The 22,822-nt window shown below is 36.5% G+C and overlaps 2 protein-coding genes across 2 annotated transcripts; both read left to right on the top strand.

Moving 5' to 3' along the window:
* Window positions 1-4,230: 4,230 nt before the first annotated feature.
* On the top strand, window positions 4,231-9,077 carry LOC115922780 (centrocin 1-like). The gene is made up of 5 exons (XM_030982414.1): window positions 4,231-4,314; window positions 5,610-5,720; window positions 6,790-6,966; window positions 7,670-7,775; window positions 8,584-9,077. The coding sequence occupies exons 2-4, from the start codon at window positions 5,627-5,629 to the stop codon at window positions 7,768-7,770; spliced, it is 372 nt and encodes a 123-aa protein (XP_030838274.1). The 5' UTR covers window positions 4,231-4,314; window positions 5,610-5,626; the 3' UTR covers window positions 7,771-7,775; window positions 8,584-9,077.
* A 7,888-nt stretch (window positions 9,078-16,965) lies between these two features.
* On the top strand, window positions 16,966-21,830 carry LOC100892263 (centrocin 1-like). Its single transcript, XM_030982412.1, has 5 exons — window positions 16,966-17,049; window positions 18,344-18,454; window positions 19,525-19,701; window positions 20,424-20,529; window positions 21,337-21,830. The coding sequence occupies exons 2-4, from the start codon at window positions 18,361-18,363 to the stop codon at window positions 20,522-20,524; spliced, it is 372 nt and encodes a 123-aa protein (XP_030838272.1). The 5' UTR covers window positions 16,966-17,049; window positions 18,344-18,360; the 3' UTR covers window positions 20,525-20,529; window positions 21,337-21,830.
* Window positions 21,831-22,822: the final 992 nt, after the last annotated feature.

The following is a 22,822-nucleotide window of genomic DNA, read 5'->3' as shown; positions in this document are numbered from 1 at the left end:
TCTTTAGATTTTTAAGACCATCACATCCAACTGCAAAGTATGATGCTAAACCCTAAAAAGGTTGGGCTATTTGAGTTCTTAGTTCGGCCGGGGGCGTCATTTTTTTTCTGCGGCACGTACAGATTGGGGTTTTTTTTTTTTTAAAGAGGTCTTGATTTAACCCTAACCCTAATGCTAACCCTAACCCTAAACTTTCCCATAGGCTCAACACGCACCTAACCCCAATCTGTGCCGCAGAAAAAAATAATGCGGCCGCGGGGGGGGGGGGCAATTTCTAACTACTGACAATTCAACTATTTGACTCCCAAAACATCCACCTAAGCTTTAAACAAGACCCAATAACCAATGTTTGATCTATTTTTAGGAAAAAAAAAACATTTCCGTATGTTTCGCACACAAATCACGAAAATGAGCGATTTTCGGGCTGATATGCACAGACCAAAGGTCACATGACCTTCTAACTGTAGGTCCGATTTAAAAAAAAATTCTTCAAAAGATGCGCAAGACTCGAAAGAAAAAAATCAGCGAGCGGCGGGGCGCCATCCATTTGCGTTCCCGAACAATCAGAAAATCGTAGAGGGGGGCCATAATGCCCCCCCCCCCCCCTCCGGCCTTATTAGGGTTAAACAATATCTTATAAATAGAAACAAATATTGAAATCATCCCTGATAATGTTATCACAATGTATATACCAATGTCTAAAAAATTGTATATCTTCGCTTTGAGATTTCCCTATTTGTAGGTACCCCCTTTTCCCAGAAAGTGCCCTTTTTGTTGGTTCCCTCTACTTTGCCACACCGCCCCTTCATGGCACCCAGTTTCTGTATATATACTCATCAAAATTCAGACCTTCAATTCAAAATATTTTGAAAAACAATTATCATTAATTCATAAACTTACGAAAATACATGAGAAAATTTCATTATGAGAGCAGGCAGGACATTTTGTGCTTGTACAGAACCATGAAAATCTTGAGGTCGCAAATCAAAATATATAAGAACACTTTCGAAAAAATTCCAGGAAAACTTATCAAACTTTCACCAGCCAACTTTCTTGTGTAATTCTCAACAATGACATCAACCTGAAGTTGGAAAAATATTACAATAATAATTCATTTTATAAGATTGCCCACTTCTGTTTTAAATAAAATTGTATTTCTTCATAAAATTATCTTTCAATGCATTAAAATTGTTATTATGTATTCTGAACTGAATAAATAAATAAAAGAAATGAAATAAAACATTAAAAACCAAATACATTCCTTGACCGACAAATTAAAATTGTCTTTTCCTTAAAAGCTTAAAATACATATAGGATGTATTGAAATAAAAACACATCAAAAACTAAAAGCAAACAGTCCAAAGACTGACACCTGTCTTGGCTACAAAGTAAAATTTAAATCAAATATGCATAATACAACATCAGCAACGAATACATAATCAAGTTACATAAGTTAAAATATCCAATAACTAAACTATCGTCACTAAATATTGCAATAAAATATAAACAGTAACAACACGAGTATACATAATTACAATTACATCAATAGAGGACTCTCGAGCTGTGTAATAACTAATTTCCCTGCGGCGCATTCTTTGAGCAAGAGATGGCAACGCATATTCAGAAACTGTTATAAATCTACATACAAATTTCAAAGTTCGAACAAGGATTTTAAAAAATCCAATGTATATTCTATTAACATACAATTTGTTGTATGTACGTTACATTCTACATAAGAGAAATGTTGAACATCGAATTTCTATTTTGTTTTAATGGATGGAAAGTTTGTATTCTCTTTTTTTTTGCAAGGAAATACTCGGTTTCTTTTTGCGTCTGGACAAATGATTTAAATGCAATCTTAGTTGGTAAACTACTCTTGAAATTACAGGTGTACAAGATATTTTAAGAGCAGGATTGAATATGACAAGAATTTGTCAGAAGGGGTACCAAAGAGCTTTTCAAAATTGGTTTAATTAAAATTTGAATCAACTTTGAGATGAATTAAGGTTAACACTTCATTCCAAAGTGGTGTTACCTTCTCACATTCACAAAATTGATTTTATACAAAAATGCATTCAAAGCAATAGCTTTATGAAAAACTTGTGAAATAAAAAGAACGTAGACGAGTATCTATGGTGCAACAAAAATTATTAACATGAATCTTATCCCCCTTTGTATCTTGTGTTCCTGTGAGTTTGTCATGCCAATAATCATATCGATTTTGAGGAGAAGACTGATTACGAAGTACTCTATATGCATATAGGAGGCCTCTGTTACATTTGCCCCGTCTATTATTGTCCCCGGTCTCCCCTACATAGTTTATGGGGAAATGTTCATTTTGGTCGCGTGCCCCCCAAAAAGGTACAGTACCCATGGTATCCTTTGTTCGAAATTGTATAAACTTGGTACAAAAAAGAAGGAGGGGGTTTGGATTCTGCCCCCACCCTTATATGGTTATTATGGGGCGAAGGGGGAGGAGAGTCGCGGAGGGGGAGCGATGGTAGTGAGGTTTTTTTTTGGGGGGGGGGGGACTCAGGCCCGGGGGGGGGGGGTACCTAGATTTAGTTCGGCCGAGGGTGTGCCGCTCAAGCCTCGAAACCCCTTCACATTATTAGGGGTCTTTTTTTCTTGAAAAGTTGTTCACAATTTTCGGGTGTTTTTCGGGTGTTTACCAGAAAATTGTGCATATTTTTGAAATTTTGAAAACACGGACCCATTTTCGTTAAAAGGGATTTTCGGTAAAAAAAAGTGACCCATTAGAGCGGCACACCCCCGTATGTTCTTATATGTAGTCCCCCCCCCCCCCCCCCTGGACTCAGAAGGGAGGTGGGGCGTGGATAACTATAATCTTTGGACAATTAAGACACAGGTCAATATAATAATGTAGCTACAAAATATAAAGCTGGAGTTTCACAACAATCAAGAAGTAATAAGGCATCTACTTTCACTCCACACCCCCTCCTCTCTCTCTCCCCCTCTCTTTCTTTCCTCCCCTCTCCCTCTACCCCTTCTCTCTCTCTCTCTCTCTCTCTCTCTGTCATAATTATTAATACCATGGAAATCTATTTAGATCTCTATGATGTATACACACACCGACACACGCATATATATACACACACACGCACACACACCCACACACATACACACATACCCACGCACACACTCAATCACTCTTCAATCTCTACCTATCATATTTCTCTTCTTGCTTTACTTTTGCCATGAACCCCCTATATTATATATTTTATTTGCTTGTATCTAAATTAAGGGGATAACCTAAATAGGTATTTCTACTTTTGTTATTCCTCCACTTAATTGATTGGACATGTATCGTTTTGTACACTTTTATTTTATGTTGGGTGGAAATAAATTCAATTCAAAATTCAATTCAGTTCAATATTATTTGTCAGGGGTCACACTTAATTAAGGCATCAAGCTTTGCTTATCTTGGAGCCTTGGCAAATTCTGTATGAACAAGTTTATTTCTCTTTATATATCTTTCAATTATATTGAGTTTATATCATGTATTCAGAACTGAATAAATAAATGAAATTAAGTATTAAAATTCAAATAATTTCCATGACTTACAAATTAAAGTTGTCTTATTGTAATGAAGCTTATCATGATCAATATAAAGCTAGGCTATGACCAACATAGATTATTTTATTAAGAACAAATCAATAGACTAAAGAAAAATTATAGAATTGTAATAGTGGATTGCTTTTAAGAAATCCAAGCGCAGAAAAGTTTGAAACCCCACCCGGGTCTACCCGTATGTGAAGCCGGATATATTCTCAAAGTCGCAAGCTTCGGCATTGATCATTTTGTCAGGCCAAGTCGGAGGAAAGAACGAATGCGGGTTGTTTGCTGATGGATGACTGGCGCTGCGGTCAAGGGAGAACTTAAACAAAAATAAAAACCAATATGTTGTCGAGGTCATAAGTGTATCCATCATTATTTGATAATCTATGATCTTAATGAATCTTCATTACATTGACCTATATACCTCATTTACCTTCAACTCGGTCATTTAAAAAAAGAAAAAAGAAGAAGATCCGCCCATATATCTTTATTTCTTTTTCTCCTTGAATAAAAAGTCTCTAAAATCAAAACAAAGTTATCAGTTATCAAAACATCTGACCAACCTCATCGGTCCTATCAATCATTACACTCGAACAAGAATGATCAAAGACGCAAAGATGGGGAGAGTGGCGAGGAATAATTCCATAAAAGGTAAGCCATAATCGGTTCGAGTCATCAATTCAGGAGCTCATCTCACCCGCAACAAGCTGCCTTCAGAACCTTCTCACCAGATTGGTAAGCATCTATTTTCTACTTTGCAGTCTATTGCAGACTATAATTACAGAACTTTTCTTCCAAACCGATTTTTCGATCATATTTTTTTATTATGGCCCATTTCTAAATCTTGTTTCGTTCAAATGGCATATGACTTTTTTTTTTTTTTTTTTTTTTTTATTGTTCACCAATACCATGCATAATATATTCTACAATCTGCCTTATAGGTTTATTTACTTTTAATTTATATCTTTGATGTCTAATGTTTACGCTTGGTTCGTTATGTTTCCCATTGTATATTATAATGATGATATTATTAGTCTTCGGACTACAATCGTGTTTCGGTGTATGAAGATATCAATCATGTAGAGGTGATGTGGTCCTGAGGAAGAGTCAATTAAGACCGGATTATTGTTACCTAATGTATCGTTGTTATATTCGCACATTTAAAAAAAGACAAGTCTATTGAAATAGCTTTTCAGTTGGATTTTGCGAAGGTATTTGCAATCTTATATACTGTTAGCATCACCCATTCAATTTATATCTAAAGTCAGCAGCGCGAGTATAGGATTTTTTTATTATTTTAATGGCAACCTGGGCAAATGATGAATTTGTGCCACCCCTATCCAAAAATTATGAGCTCAAAATACTTACAATTGCAAGTTCATTTCTCGTTCATATCGTTCAGAAATTATAGCAATGTATTGCATTTTTTTTAACGCATTTAATCCAGGAGTCGGTATTAAACCCAAAGCTTGTAAAGTCTAGGAGTTATCTAAGCGAGGGAGGAAAAGCGACCTTGTGGTGAAATTGATTGATTGATTTTATTCATTAAATATTAGGCCTAACTAAATTTGCATTAGATGAAAAAGACCGTCAAAATAAAAAGGAAATACCTTCATGCGATAACGCGTGAAAGCGAATTTTCAGAAAATCTCGTTGGAATATGAAAAGAATTACACTGATTTGTGGACAACTTTCTTAAGTTTGATACTCATGTCAGTCTGAAAAATCTATAAATTGGCACATTCTGTTAAAGTATTTCTAATACAAAAGAATCCTAACGGGATAGGCTTCTTTTATTATAAATTAAAGTCATGCAAAATTTGTATTTTCACCATTCGAAACGCGATTTCTTCAGCGTTAATACATGGGGGAAAATTTGAAAATAAAAAAATGCTATTCTATTCAATTCTTCGTTTATATATTCTAGCAGTATAATAAGGAAGAGCATTTTCGAGAAATGCGGAACCAGCAAAATTTGAATAATTCCCAATTCTCGTTTCCTTTGTTCTTCCTTTTTTTTAAACAAACAGAAGCTAAACTAGTCAAGATGATGATCAAAGTAGGTCTTGTGCTCTGTGCTATTGTGGCAACCAGTATGGTGTGCGCAAAGAATTTTGAAGAGCAAGATGCATTGGACGCTTGTAAGTATATAAGTCAGCCAGGGACAAACTGTCATAAAATCCCTATAGCTATTGTCAGAAAAACTGTGAAACTAAGACCGTATTTCGTTAACATATAATATTGTCGTACGATTCTCTTTTACTCGGGGGGGGGGGCAGTAAGAATATAATTGGTACACAAGTCATGACCACAGGTTTTCCATCCCCTCCCCGAAACAAGTTTTATCTACTCTTCAAAACTTACCCTTTCGAATTTTTTCCCCGAATATTTCCCCACTATACGTACCTCTTATTATGTCCAATTTGCAGGCCAAAACATGAAAAGGTTAATGTTTCCAACGGCATTTGAAAGATAATATTAATTTAGAACTTCCCTCGATACGAAAGGTGCTTGAAAATTTCTTTTAGTGGGAAAATAACGAGCATTAGTAGTCGAATCGACTTTAGTGATTGCAATCATTTTAGTTATAGTCTGATTTTCAGACCCTTGTACCGAATGGACGTACGTTTTGTGCTGTGCAAAGGTTCAATCAGTTTAATTGTGGCCATTACAAGAAGTGGGTTATTGATGTAGACAAATTTTCATGTACCTTTACAGCTCATTTTTATGTATGTTATTACCAAAGAAAAAAAGAGAAGTCAATCAGTCACTCAATAGTGTCTGACAGTAAAATCTAGAAAATAAACGGGTTCCCTTGCATAATTTGAATAATATGACACTGCTAACGTTTACATCTCACAGATAAGACATACGTGACATATTCATAGTTTCTGCAAAGTTCTTCATAATTTGATGTTGATTGCAAATGGGGCATAGGCCTAGTACCTTTAAGAAGATATTAACCCCTTAAAATTGCTTTAAATAACCGTTATTGATATTGACAGCACAATGTCTATGCAAGGGTACTCTAAATGCGTTTCAACAAACACAACATACTTTCCTTCACCCCCCCCCCCTCATTTTTGCCTATTTGACTCCTAATGCGTTACTCGCCTTAACCAGCCGAAACTGTTTTGGTCGCGAATGTGTCTACAGCAATATATATTTGCTTTATTTTCATTAAATCTCGTTTCTATGGCAACCATGCAGTGCTGAATATGATGCTCTCGGAGGAAGTTGCATCTCCTGATGATGTGGCCTTGCAAAGCTGGTTCAAGCGCGCGGTTCATAAAGTCAGTCATGTGGTTCATAAAGTCAATGATGCAGTTAAGAAAGCCGCCGACCTTGGACGTCGCTTGTGCCCGCATCGTTCTCCAGAAGAAGCTCGTAAGTATAGCCACAGAAATATAATTATGAAAAAAGAATAATAACAGTGACAATAATGGCAATGATGATAATGATGATGGTAATTAATAATAATATTCCGGAAATAATAATCAATATTAGCATCATCATCATCATCTGTTAGTGTCGAACCCTTTCTAAGCCAGCCAAATTAAAGCTCACATTCTTAGAAGTAATTGATGTTTATTTAATTCATCATAAGTTTTTTTATAAAAAAAATATCAAATACAAAACAGTGTAGCACTCAACAACAAAAATGTCATATGAATGTGGAGAAACCATGAAAATAAAATGCCTTGCTTAGGGACATATAGTAAGTGCCTTAACGGCTATTGAACTCACAACCTTAGATTCTCCAGCGAGTGTTTTAAGCCCCCCCCCCCCCCCTAAAAAGAGCTATAAGGCCCTTTTATTTCTTCTCAAAATAACCGCCCGGCACATTTTCCGAGACATCCGGCCGGGCTTTTTTTCATGATGGCCGCTAGCTTTTATGTTTATTTTTTCCCCGAAAAAACAGTATGTTGTTTGTTTGTTTGTTTTTAAAATAAAACAGGCGGCCTCAACAAAAAAAAGGGAGTGGGCGGCGCGGGGACGCTAAACCTGATTTTTTTTGTGTGTGAATATTTTTCCTAGCCAGTCCCCCCTCCTCGTTTTATCATATTTTCAAATTTCATGTACATCTTAGGCGTTAAAATTCTGACTGCGTTCCCAGAGATGAGAGAAGAGGATCTCAGCGAAGAGATTGTTCGAGAGATCTGCGATGGTGTAGATGCCCTTGGCCGTTAGACTCGGTACGTAATTTTAAAACAATATTAACATGAAACAATATTATTATACTGGTGAGCACTAATATTTTTTTTGCCCTCGAAAATGGCACCCTGCCCCCCTTGAGCACCAGGGGAGGATTCGTCTCCAAATAACAGCAACATTAACGTGTTTTTACTTATTTTTTTCCCAGGGGAGGGGACCCGGCCTTCCGGATCCGCCATTGGGGGTGGGGTGGGGGTGGCGGTGACAAGCCTGGGCAAATCAAAACTATAAACAATCCACCACTTATTAACCTTTTACATGTATTTTGCTTTAACAATTTAAATACATGTCAAGTCTCAAGTAAGCAATGTTTGAGAATTTTAATATTGTTTGCCTACACTTACATTCTTACTCTGACATTAAAAAAGATACAAGTCTCTCAGTTTGGTTGTTCCAGCAGTATCAGTTTTAGAATTTTTGATGATTGCAATTGATCAATAGTAATAAATATGGAGTCATTAACAGAATTAACTTCTAATAAGAAATACAATATACGTGGCATTATACAAGTCTATATGCTTCTTTCTTCTCACCGTGCCCCCTCTCCCTTTCCCATTCTTTCTCTGTCTCCCTTCCTCCCCCTCTACCCCCTCCCCCTCTCTCTCCCCTTTCTCTATCTCCCTTTCTCCCACTCCCCCCTTTTTTTTAATGTCTCCCAACCTTTCTCTCCCCTTTTCTCTGTCTCTCTCTTTCTCCTCCTTTCTCCCGTCTTTCTCTGATTCTCTTTTCCCCACAACTCCTCATTATGTTTTAAACAAAATCTATTGTCTTCATTCATTTCTCACATAGGAAGGGATCGTGACACAACATTTGGAACGCTTGATGTCGATTCTTCCTCGAGAAACAATGAAATAAAAGCAAGAAATTGCTAACTTCCATCATGTGTTTGCAACTTCCTTATAAGTAGAATCTTCTTTATCACTCCTGTATTGTTAAAATCCTTAAACCTTGTTTTCCCTCTAAAATGAAATGACGGTGAGTGGTTTTCATTATTAATACATATTTTGGCTTTACTTTCATGTATCCAATCATTATACATCTTTCAAATGTGTTTACAAATTATGTATGGTTGAAAGTTGAAAACCTTAAAAACTAGCCTGAGCATAATACTACATCTTTTTATCAAAAGCTTCAAATTAAAAATGTTCTCTCTGTTTTGCTCATTTTTTTCCTAAAGAAAAGTACCAACAACAAAACATTGTAAGCATGGTATAAGGGGAATTACTAATAGTATTGGTAATAATGCTGATAATAAAATCACATCAACTTGCATGCAAACCATAGCCTGATTTGGACATGTTGTGATATGATATAAAGTCAGTAGTGTATGATTGATAACATATTGTTGGCATGCGGGGAAAATACGAAAAACAACAACACAGTGATGAGAAAAAGTGTGAGAGGCAAAAATAAAACAAAGTGAAAAGGTTAAATAGAAGAATGAAGAGAGAAAGAGAAGAAGGGGGAGCATGGGAGAGCAGAGAGAGGAGCGTGAAAGAAAGAGAAAGTGAGAGAGAGGGGGGGGGGGGAGGCAAGGAAAGCGGACAAAAAAGAGAAAGAGGAGTGATAACAGAAGAGACAACTTAAGGCAGAAACGGAAAGAATGAAAGAGAGAGAGAGAGATGGGGTGACCAAGGTGATGCGAGAAATGAGGATCATGTGAGATGGAGAGAAGAGAGAGGAGAGCAGAGAGGTGTATTTATCTTACCTTTAAACCTATGGCTAGGACGGTCTTTGTATATGCTAAAGGCACTGACAGTGCCTTAAAGGGCCACTCTAACCAAAACGGGCTAAGAAAAAAACAAATATAATAATTTTGACGGAGATTCCGAACATGACAATGATTTCTCTTAGAAATCATCAATAAATCTGGAATCTATAGCTTTAAAAACGACGACTCAGAACGCTAAGAAAAAAGCCCAGTTTCGGAGCTATATTGCGCAACTGTTTATGACGTCACTGCAGGCGCCTCTCCGGTGAAAAGGAGGGTGGTTTAGGCATCGACATGTCTTTAAAATGGCAAACTATGATATTAATTGGAACAAAAAAGACATTTATCCGAAAAATTATATGCACTTGATAATCCCAGTATACGTTTCTGGCAATTTCGTCATTTTTAATGTAAGATCCTTAGTTGTAGGTCGAATCGGACATGCCCGCAATGACGTCAAATTCGTCATCAAGGCCACGTGACCGTATTAACTCTTTTCGAGGGGCATAGCCCAGCAAACGTGAGAACTGTGAAAAGTGGATGGTTATTATCATTTTTCGGTCAATTTAGAGATTTTTTGAAAAATCAGAGGCTGGAATATTAAAAAGTAGAGGTGTATTCATGTTTTGAAAGGCTATGTTAGTTGGGTTAGAGTGGCCCTTTAAAAGGACGTCACAGTGCCTTAAAAGGACGCCACACGTAGCAGTCCACTATGTCGACGTGCAAATCTAAAAGTCCCTATTGCCTCCGCCGCGGCTACTTCGTTGCGGAGGCATACAAACGAAATTTTACAAAAACAAAACAAACATAATATTACACTGAAATTCGTATGAAAGGAATATATAGAAAGAGCACTCGATCTGAATATATCATCTGCCAATACTTTTGTCTCTTCGATACAGACGGCTTCATGCCCTGTGCTGCCCTCAGGAGGTGGTTTTGACTCACTCTGATCACAAACACATCTTCTGTGACTGTGTTGTTTGATATCATACCCTGTAATATTAATATTGAATTAATGATATGCATTAGGGCAAACAAAAAATAATGTATTACTCGTCCGGTCTTTCTTTAAAAATCAGTGAGGGAGGCCTTTACTGTTATTTTTTTTTAATTTTTTTTTTTTGGTCAAGATGGCCGCCATTTATAAAATGGCTGCTGAGACAAGGCTTTTTGATCATATATTGTATGTATGTAAAGTAGATAATATTTTATCACATAAGTTTGTCTTCGATTTGTCAAATCAGAAACAAAAATCAGAAATTGAATGATTTTCTCTCTCTTTCACAGGCCACAGACAAGCACTAACTACAGTGCGAAAAGTTAGTGCTTGCCTGTGGTCAATGACTATGTACTACATGTACAAACAAAACACAGTGGCACAGCCGCAAATGATTGTTATTTAATCAATGTGCAACGTTTAAAACTACTGAGTACTAGTATAGAGATGTTTAAAATATCTACAGTGCACGATGTCAAAATTAGTTGTCAATGACTATGATTATGGGACCTCAAAATTCAACTGCAGTAGCATAGCTACCTCACATTCGACGCCTTCTGATGACGGCTTAAAAAGATTGCAATTAAAAAAAGCTTGGTTTGGGCTACAGCACTGAGAAAAATGTCATGGTTTTACAAGTTTTAGTTTCATACTCTTTTAAATACTGACATGAGGGAAGTTAAACATTCTCGCAATAATACATGCAGATCTGTATCAAAACTCTTAGTACCTGTTAGTTTTCAGTGGCCTAGGACATATCCGTTTAAATGCGTAGCTGTGCACTGGTCAACCACATATAATTATATTGTGTAAAATATGTATCAAGCAAACCTGAGTAAATTTAAAAATCCTTTCCTCATAAGCAAGTTTGAAACTATTCTTTTGGTTTGGGTTTTCCTGCATGTTCCTAGAACTGTTCCCTTGTCTAAGGGGATGTAGGATGTTTCCCCCTTTTTTATAAGAAAAAATACATTCATAAGATAAAATAAAGTAGCATCAAAGCAATTATAATATAAGCCCATGCACGGCTCTTTTCTTTTTCTAAACGAGGTGTAAAACCTACGTACTGCTGCACACTTACATTTTAGAAGCACACATTTCTATACCTGGCAATTACAAACAATTTTTAATACCCTCCTGATGTAACGCTGACTTAAAGTATAACTATGATTTCTAAAAAAATAAAAATGAAAATAACAAATATCGGTGCGGGCGGGTGGGGACGAGAATCACGTAATTTTTGTAACTTGGCCTTATTACATTCAGAGCAGCTTACACAGAATCTATTGATATCAGTTACACTAAAGTATATATCTGGTTCAACATAATAGATGTAAATGTAAAGTATGCTGGATTGTTTTGATCCTCAAACTTATAATTCTATGACATGAAGATACACATAGCACCAGAGGCGGCGCTCCTGGGTAGGGGGTGGGGGGGGCAGGGGGCACAGTGCACCCACTCTTTCTAGTACCCCCAAATTGCCCCTTTAACTTTGTAAGCAGTCCCCCTTTTAACATAGGACAAGTGCCCCTTTTACTTTGAAACATGCCCCTATTAATTTGTTAAAGTGCCCCTTCCCCTTTTCACCTCTGATAAGTGCCCCTTTTATTTTGACACATACCCCTTTTATTTTGACAAGTTTCCATTTACGATTGCAATAAGTATCCATTTTCCATTCTCATAAGTGCCCTTTTTAATCTATAGTAAGTGCCCCTTTTCAGGTACGAGAAGTGCCCCTTTTCAGGTACGAGAAGTGCCCCTTTTCACCATTGATAAGTGCACCCTTCACGTCTGATAATTACCCTATTCAAATCTTAGAGGTGCCCCTTTCCTTTGTAAGAATTTCCCATGCCCTTTTTAATAATTAACCGTTTTTAAACTCGGATAAGCACACCTAATATTTTCTCATGTGCCCCCTTTCCTTTCTAATAAGTGCCCCTTTTCCTTTTGATGAGTGCCCTCATTTGAAAAAAGAGACCAGTTCCCCTTTTCACAAAATCCCCTTTTCACAAAATCCCCTTTTCACCTATTAAAAGTGTCTCTTTTCATTCTCATAAGAGCCCCTTTCCATTTCTGTTTCTGGTAAATGACCCTTTGCAGGTACGAGAAAATACCCCTTTTCACTTCAGATAAGTGCCCCCTTCACCTCCGATGATTGCCCCATTTCAAATGTGAGAGATACTCATTTAACTTTGAAAATTGCCCTACCCCTTAATAAGTGCTCTTTTCATCTCTAATGAGCGTCCCTTTTCATCTTAATCATTTCCCCCTTTTATATTGACACGTGTCCTTTCCCCTTATCCTAATTACCCCTTTTCATCTATGATAAGTGCCCCGTTTATTTTAACATGTGCCTCTTTTTCTTCTTATTAATAAGAGCCAATTCCCCCTTCACATAAAAGCACCCTTTCACCTCCGATAAATGCCCCTATTAAAATCTGATCGTTGCCTCTTTTCTTTCAACAAATGCACATTTTCCTTTATGATAAGTGCCCCTTTTTATTCTCATAAGTGCCCCTTTTCATATCTGGTAAGTGCCCCATTTCACCTCTGATAATGACCTTTTTAACAATGATACGTGCCCCTTTTCCATTCTAATAAGGGACCTATCCCCTTTTCGCCTCTTATAAATGTCCCTCTAAAAATCTGATGGTTGCCCCTCTTCCGTCGACAAACGCCTATTGCTCATTCTCATAAGTGCACTTTTTCATCCCTGGTGTTTGCCTCTTATTTGAGGTGTAAGAAGTGCCACATTTGCACCTCTGATAATAACCCTTTGTACTTTGTGACGTGCTTCTTTTCTTTTCTAATAAGTGTCTTATCCCCCTTTTTTCATCATTAAAAGTGCCCCTAATTTCAAGCGACTAGAAGCAATTTCCCCCAAAGCTCGTTCGCTACGCTCGCTAGCATTTATAGATGATATAATTATGTTACTTATCAAAGGTCTTTTCAGTCTTCCGTTATGAGAATGTGCTTATAACCCCATCAGAATTGGGTTTTTTTCCTCTTTAAAAGATTTAATTTTCGCCTGCGACCTCACAAATCTTCACATTTTTCAGACCATCACACCCAACTGCAAAGTATGATGGTTAAGCAATATCTTATATCACGTATAAATAGAAAGAAATATTGAAATCATCCCTGATAATATTACCACAATGTAAGGGTATATACCAATGTCTAAAAAAAATTATATTTTCGCTTCGAGATTTCCCTTTGAGTTCGCAAATCAATTTATAAAAATACTGTCTAAGATTTCCAGGAAAACTTATCAAACTTTTACCAACTAACTTTCTTGTTCAATTCTTAACAATGGCATCAACCTGTAGTTGAAAAATATTACAATAACAATTCATTTTATAAGACGGGGCCCAGTTCTGTTTAAAATAAACTTTTATTTCTTTATGAAAATTATCTTTCAATGCCTTAAAAATGTTATTATGTATTCTGAACTGAATAAATATATAAAAGAAATGAAATGAAATATTAAAAAACCAAAATACATTCCTTGACCGACAAATTAAAGTTGTCTTTTCCTTATGAAGCTTAATATATATATATGATTTATTGAAATCAAAACACATCAAAAACCAAGAGCAAACAGTCCGAAGACTGACACCTGTCTTGGCTACAAAATAAATTTTAAATCAAATGTTCATAATAAAATATCATTAGCGAATACATAAGTTAAAATATCCAATAACTAAACTATCATCACTAAATATTGCAATAACATATAAACAATAACAACAAAAGTATACATCATTACAATTACATCAATAGAGGACTCTCGAGCTGTGTAATAACTAAATCCCCCGTGGCGCATTCTTTGAGCAAGAGATGGCAACGCATATTCAGAAACTGTTATAAATCTACATACAAATTTCAAAGTTCGAACAAGGATTTAAAAAAATCCAATGTATATTCTAAAAACATACGATTTGATGTATGTACGTTACATTCTACATAAGAGAAATGTTGAACATCGAATTTCTATTTTGTTTTAATGGATGGAAAGTTTGTATTCTCTTTTTTTTTGCAAGGAAATACTCGGTTTCTTTTTGCGTCTGGACAAATGATTTAAATGCAATCTTAGTTGGTAAACTTCTCTTGAAATTACAGGTGTACAAGATATTTTAAGAGCAGGATTGAATATGACAAGAATTTTGTCAGAAGGGGTACCAAAGAGCTTTTCAAAATTGGTTAAATTAAGATTTGAATCAACTTTGAGATGAATTAAGGTTAACACTTCATTTCAAAGTGGTGTTACCTTCTCACATTCACAAAATTGATTTTATACAAAAATGCATTCAAAGCAATAGCTTTATGAAAAACTTGTAAAATAAAAAGAACGTAGACGAGTATCTATGGTGCAACAAAAATGATTAACATGAATCTTATCCCCCTTTGTATCTTGTGTTCCTGTGAGTTTGTCATGCCAATAATCATATCGATTTTGAGGAGAAGACTGATTACGAAGTACTTTATATGCATATAGGAGGCCTCTGTTACATTTGCCCCGTCTATTATTGTCCCCGGTCTCCCCTACATAGTTTATGGGGAAAATGTTCATTTTGGTCGCGTGCCCCCAAAAAAGGTGCAGTACCCATGGTATCCTTTGTTCGAAATGATATAAACTTGGTACAAAAAAGAAGGAGGGGGGTTTGGATTCTGCCCCACCCTTATATGGTTATTATGGGGCGAAGGGGGAGGAGAGTCGCGGAGGGGGAGCGATGGTAGTGAGGTTTTTTTTTGGGGGGACTCGGGCCCGGGGGGGGGGGGGGTACCTAGATTTAGTTCGGCCGAGGGTGTGCCGCTCAAGCCTCGAAACCCCTTCACATTATTAGGGGTCTTTTTTTCTTGAAAAGTTGTTCACAATTTTCGGGTGTTTTTCGGGTGTTTACCAGAAAATTGTGCATATTTTTGAAATTTTGAAAACACGGACCCATTTTCGTTAAAAGGGATTTTCGGTAAAAAAAAGTGACCCATTAGAGCGGCACACCCCCGTATGTTCTTATATGTAGTCCCCCCCCCCCCCCCCCGGACTCAGAAGGGAGGTGGGGCGTGGATAACTATAATCTTTGGACAATTAAGACACAGGTCAATATAATAATGTAGCTACAAAATATAAAGCTGGAGTTTCACAACAATCAAGAAGTAATAAGGCATCTACTTTCACTCCACACCCCCTCCTCTCTCTCTCTCCCCCTCTCTTTCTTTCCTCCCCTCTCCCTCTACCCCTTCTCTCTCTCTCTCTCTCTCTGTCATAATTATTTATACCATGGAAACCTATTTAGATCTCTATGATGTATACACACACCGACACACGCATATATATACACACACACGCACACACACCCACACACATACACACATACCCACGCACACACTCAATCACTCTTCAATCTCTACCTATCATATTTCTCTTCTTGCTTTACTTTTGCCATGAACCCCCTATATTATATATTTTGTTTGCTTGTATCTAAATTAAGGGGATAACCTAGATAGGTATTTCTACTTTTGTTATTCCTCCACTTAATTGATTGGACATGTATCGTTTTGTACACTTTTATTTTATGTTGGGTGGAAATAAATTCAATTCAAAATTCAATTCAGTTCAATATTATTTGTCAGGGGTCACACTTAATTAAGGCATCAAGCTTCGCTTATCTTGGAGCCTTGGCAATTTCTGTATGAACAAGTTTATTTCTCTTTATATATCTTTCAATTATATTGAGTTTATATCATGTATTCAGAACTGAATAAATAAATGAAATTAAGTATTAAAATTCAAATAATTTCCATGACTTACAAATTAAAGTTGTCGTATTGTAATGAAGCTTATCATGATCAATATAAAGCTAGGCTATGACCAACATAGATTATTTTATTAAGAACAAATCAATAGACTAAAGAAAAATTATAGAATTGTAATAGTGGATTGCTTTTAAGAAATCCAAGCGCAGAAAAGTTTGAAACCCCACCCGGGTCTACCCGTATGTGAAGCCGGATATATTCTCAAAGTCGCAAGCTTCGGCATTGATCATTTTGTCAGGCCAAGTCGGAGGAAAGAACGAATGCGGGTTGTTTGCTGATGGATGACTGGCGCTGCGGTCAAGGGAGAACTTAAACAAAAATAAAAACCAATATGTTGTCGAGGTCATAAGTGTATCCATCATTATTTGATAATCTATGATCTAAATGAATCTTCATTACATTGACCTATATACCTCATTTACCTTCAACTCGGTCATTTAAAAAAAGAAAAAAGAAGAAGATCCGCCCATATATCTTTATTTCTTTTTCTCCTTGAATAAAAAGTCTCTAAAATCAAAACAAAGTTATCAGTTATCAAAACATCTGACCAACCTCATCGGTCCTATCAATCATTACACTCGAACAAGAATGATCAAAGACGCAAAGATGGGGAGAGTGGCGAGGAATAATTCCATAAAAGGTAAGCCATAATCGGTTCGAGTCATCAATTCAGGAGCTCATCTCACCCGCAACAAGCTGCCTTCAGAACCTTCTCACCAGATTGGTAAGCATCTATTTTCTACTTTGCAGTCTATTGCAGACTATAATTACAGAACTTTTCTTCCAAACCGATTTTTCGATCATATTTTTTTAATTATGGCCCATTTCTAAATCTTGTTTCGTTCAAATGGCATATGACTTTTTTTTTTTTTTTTTTTTTTATTGTTCACCAATACGATGCATAATATATTCTACAATCTGCCTTATAGGTTTATTTACTTTTAATTTATATCTTTGATGTCTAATGTTTACGCTTGGTTCGTTATGTTTCCCATTGTATATTATAATGATGATATTATTAGTCTTCGGACTACAATCGTGTTTCGGTGTATGAAGATATCAATCATGTAGAGGTGATGTGGTCCTGAGGAAGAGTCAATTAAGACCGGATTATTGTTACCTAATGTATCGTTGTTATATTCGCACATTTAAAAAAAGACAAGTCTATTGAAATAGCTTTTCAGTTGGATTTTGCGAAGGTATTTGCAATCTTATATACTGTTAGCATCACCCATTCAATTTATATCTAAAGTCAGCAGCGCGAGTATAGGATTTTTTTATTATTTTAATGGCAACCTGGGCAAATGATGAATTTGTGCCACCCCTATCCAAAAATTATGAGCTCAAAATACTTACAATTGCAAGTTCATTTCTCGTTCATATCGTTCAGAAATTATAGCAATGTATTGCATTTTTTTTAACGCATTTAATCCAGGAGTCGGTATTAAACCCAAAGCTTGTAAAGTCTAGGAGTTATCTAAGCGAGGGAGGAAAAGCGACCTTGTGGTGAAATTGATTGATTGATTTTATTCATTAAATATTAGGCCTAACTAAATTTGCATTAGATGAAAAAGACCGTCAAAATAAAAAGGAAATACCTTCATGCGATAACGCGTGAAAGCGAATTTTCAGAAAATCTCGTTGGAATATGAAAAGAATTACACTGATTTGTGGACAACTTTCTTAAGTTTGATACTCATGTCAGTCTGAAAAATCTATAAATTGGCACATTCTGTTAAAGTATTTCTAATACAAAAGAATCCTAACGGGATAGGCTTCTTTTATTATAAATTAAAGTCATGCAAAATTTGTATTTTCACCATTCGAAACGCGATTTCTTCAGCGTTAATACATGGGGGAAAATTTGAAAATAAAAAAATGCTATTCTATTCAATTCTTCGTTTATATATTCTAGCAGTATAATAAGGAAGAGCATTTTCGAGAAATGCGGAACCAGCAAAATTTGAATAATTCCCAATTCTCGTTTCCTTTGTTCTTCCTTTTTTTTAAACAAACAGAAGCTAAACTAGTCAAGATGATGATCAAAGTAGGTCTTGTGCTCTGTGCTATTGTGGCAACCAGTATGGTGTGCGCAAAGAATTTTGAAGAGCAAGATGCATTGGACGCTTGTAAGTATATAAGTCAGCCAGGGACAAACTGTCATAAAATCCCTATAGCTATTGTCAGAAAAACTGTGAAACTAAGACCGTATTTCGTTAACATATAATATTGTCGTACGATTCTCTTTTACTCGGGGGGGGGGGGCAGTAAGAATATAATTGGTACACAAGTCATGACCACAGGTTTTCCATCCCCTCCCCGAAACAAGTTTTATCTACTCTTCAAAACTTACCCTTTCGAATTTTTTTCCCGAATATTTCCCCACTATACGTACCTCTTATTATGTCCAATTTGCAGGCCAAAACATGAAAAGGTTAATGTTTCCAACGGCATTTGAAAGATAATATTAATTTAGAACTTCCCTCGATACGAAAGGTGCTTGAATATTTCTTTTAGTGGGAAAATAACGAGCATTAGTAGTCGAATCGACTTTAGTGATTGCAATCATTTTAGTTATAGTCTGATTTTCAGACCCTTGTACCGAATGGACGTACGTTTTGTGCTGTGCAAAGGTTCAATCAGTTTAATTGTGGCCATTACAAGAAGTGGGTTATTGATGTAGACAAATTTTCATGTACCTTTACAGCTCATTTTTATGTATGTTATTACCAAAGAAAAAAAGAGAAGTCAATCAGTCACTCAATAGTGTCTGACAGTAAAATCTAGAAAATAAACGGGTTCCCTTGCATAATTTGAATAATATGACACTGCTAACGTTTACATCTCACAGATAAGACATACGTGACATATTCATAGTTTCTGCAAAGTTCTTCATAATTTGATGTTGATTGCAAATGGGGCATAGGCCTAGTACCTTTAAGAAGATATTAACCCCTTAAAATTGCTTTAAATAACCGTTATTGATATTGACAGCACAATGTCTATGCAAGGGTACTCTAAATGCGTTTCAACAAACACAACATACTTTCCTTCACCCCCCCCCCCTCATTTTTGCCTATTTGACTCCTAATGCGTTACTCGCCTTAACCAGCCGAAACTGTTTTGGTCGCGAATGTGTCTACAGCAATATATATTTGCTTTATTTTCATTAAATCTCGTTTCTATGGCAACCATGCAGTGCTGAATATGATGCTCTCGGAGGAAGTTGCATCTCCTGATGATGTGGCCTTGCAAAGCTGGTTCAAGCGCGCGGTTCATAAAGTCAGTCATGTGGTTCATAAAGTCAATGATGCAGTTAAGAAAGCCGCCGACCTTGGACGTCGCTTGTGCCCGCATCGTTCTCCAGAAGAAGCTCGTAAGTATAGCCACAGAAATATAATTATGAAAAAAGAATAATAACAGTGACAATAATGGCAATGATGATAATGATGATGGTAATTAATAATAATATTCCGGAAATAATAATCAATATTAGCATCATCATCATCATCTGTTAGTGTCGAACCCTTTCTAAGCCAGCCAAATTAAAGCTCACATTCTTAGAAGTAATTGATGTTTATTTAATTCATCATAAGTTTTTTTATAAAAAAAATATCAAATACAAAACAGTGTAGCACTCAACAACAAAAATGTCATATGAATGTGGAGAAACCATGAAAATAAAATGCCTTGCTTAGGGACATATAGTAAGTGCCTTAACGGCTATTGAACTCACAACCTTAGATTCTCCAGCGAGTGTTTTAAGGCCCCCCCCCCCCCTAAAAAGAGCTATAAGGCCCTTTTATTTCTTCTCAAAATAGCCGCCCGGCACATTTTCCGAGACATCCGGCCGGGCTTTTTTTCATGATGGCCGCTAGCTTTTATGTTTATTTTTTCCCCGAAAAAACAGTATGTTGTTTGTTTGTTTGTTTTTTTTTAAACAAAAAAACAAAACAAAATAAAACAGGCGGCCTCAACAAAAAAAAGGGAGTGGGCGGCGCGGGGACGCTAAACCTGATTTTTTTTTGTGTGAATATTTTTCCTAGTCAGTCCCCCCTCCTCGTTTTATCATATTTTCAAATTTCATGTACATCTTAGGCGTTAAAATTCTGACTGCGTTCCCAGAGATGAGAGAAGAGGATCTCAGCGAAGAGATTGTTCGAGAGATCTGCGATGGTGTAGATGCCCTTGGCCGTTAGACTCGGTACGTAATTTTAAAACAATATTAACATGAAACAATATTATTATACTGGTGAGCACTAATATTTTTTTTGCCCTCGAAAATGGCACCCTGCCCCCCTTGAGCACCAGGGGAGGATTCGTCTCCAAATAACAGCAACATTAACGTGTTTTTACTTATTTTTTTCCCAGGGGAGGGGACCCGGCCTTCCGGATCCGCCATTGGGGGTGGGGTGGGGGTGGCGGTGACAAGCCTGGGCAAATCAAAACTATAAACAATCCACCACTTATTAACCTTTTACATGTATTTTGCTTTAACAATTTAAATACATGTCAAGTCTCAAGTAAGCAATGTTTGAGAATTTTAATATTGTTTGCCTACACTTACATTCTTACTCTGACATTAAAAAAGATACAAGTCTCTCAGTTTGGTTGTTCCAGCAGTATCAGTTTTAGAATTTTTGATGATTGCAATTGATCAATAGTAATAAATATGGAGTCATTAACAGAATTAACTTCTAATAAAAAATACAATATACGTGGCATTATATAAGTCTATATGCTTCTTTCTTCTCACCGTGCCCCCTCTCCCTTTCCCATTCTTTCTCTGTCTCCCTTTCTCCCCCTCTACCCCCTCCCCCTCTCTCTCCCTTTCTCTATCTCCCTTTCTCCCACTCCCCCCTTTTTTTTAATGTCTCCCAACCTTTCTCTCCCCTTTTCTCTGTCTCTCTCTTTCTCCTCCTTTCTCCCGTCTTTCTCTGATTCTCTTTTCCCCACAACTCCTCATTATGTTTTAAACAAAATCTATTGTCTTCATTCATTTCTCACATAGGAAGGGATCGTGACACAACATTTGGAACGCTTGATGTCGATTCTTCCTCGAGAAACAATGAAATAAAAGCAAGAAATTGCTAACTTCCATCATGTGTTTGCAACTTCCTTATAAGTAGAATCTTCTTTATCACTCCTGTATTGTTAAAATCCTTAAACCTTGTTTTCCCTCTAAAATGAAATGACGGTGAGTGGTTTTCATTATTAATACATATTTTGGCTTTACTTTCATGTATCCAATCATTATACATCTTTCAAATGTGTTTACAAATTATGTATGGTTGAAAGTTGAAAACCTTAAAAACTAGCCTGAGCATAATACTACATCTTTTTATCAAAAGCTTCAAATTAAAAATGTTCTCTCTGTTTTGCTCATTTTTTTCCTAAAGAAAAGTACCAACAACAAAACATTGTAAGCATGGTATAAGGGGAATTACTAATAGTATTGGTAATAATGCTAATAATAAAATCACATCAACTTGCATGCAAACCATAGCCTGATTTGGACATGTTGTGATATGATATAAAGTCAGTAGTGTATGATTGATAACATATTGTTGGCATGCGGGGAAAATACGAAAAACAACAACACAGTGATGAGAAAAAGTGTGAGAGGCAAAAATAAAACAAAGTGAAAAGGTTAAATAGAAGAATGAAGAGAGAAAGAGAAGAAGGGGGAGCATGGGAGAGCAGAGAGAGGAGCGTGAAAGAAAGAGAAAGTGAGAGAGAGGGGGGGGGGGGGGGAGGCAAGGAAAGCGGACAAAAAAGAGAAAGAGGAGTGATAACAGAAGAGACAACTTAAGGCAGAAACGGAAAGAATGGAAGAGAGAGAGAGAGATGGGGTGACCAAGGTGATGCGAGAAATGAGGATCATGTGAGATGGAGAGAAGAGAGAGGAGAGCAGAGAGGTGTATTTATCTTACCTTTAAACCTATGGCTAGGACGGTCTTTGTATATGCTAAAGGCACTGACAGTGCCTTAAAGGGCCACTCTAACCAAAACGGGCTAAGAAAAAAACAAATATAATAATTTTGACGGAGATTCCGAACATGACAATGATTTCTCTTAGAAATCATCAATAAATCTGGAATCTAGCTTTAAAAACGACGACTCGGAACGCTGAGAAAAAAACCCAGTTTCGGAGCTATATTGCGCAACTGTTTATGACGTCACTGCAGGCGCCTCTCCGGTGAAAAGGAGGGTGGTTTAGGCATCGACATGTCTTTAAAATGGCAAACTATGATATTAATTGGAACAAAAAAGACATTTATCCGAAAAATTATATGCACTTGATAATCCCAGTATACGTTTCTGGCAATTTCGTCATTTTTAATGTAAGATCCTTAGTTGTAGGTCGAATCGGACATGCCTGCAATGACGTCAAATTCGTCATCAAGGCCACGTGACCGTATTAACTCTTTTCGAGGGGCATAGCCCAGCAAACGTGAGAACTGTGAAAAGTGGATGGTTATTATCATTTTTCGGTC

The sequence above is a fragment of the Strongylocentrotus purpuratus genome, unplaced genomic scaffold, assembly GCF_000002235.5.
Source record: "Strongylocentrotus purpuratus isolate Spur 01 unplaced genomic scaffold, Spur_5.0 spur5_scaffold_12, whole genome shotgun sequence".
In the NCBI taxonomy this organism is placed as follows: Eukaryota; Metazoa; Echinodermata; class Echinoidea; order Camarodonta; family Strongylocentrotidae; genus Strongylocentrotus; species Strongylocentrotus purpuratus.
Note: the sequence above shows the minus strand (reverse complement) of the source record. Positions and strands in the feature narration are given on the sequence as shown.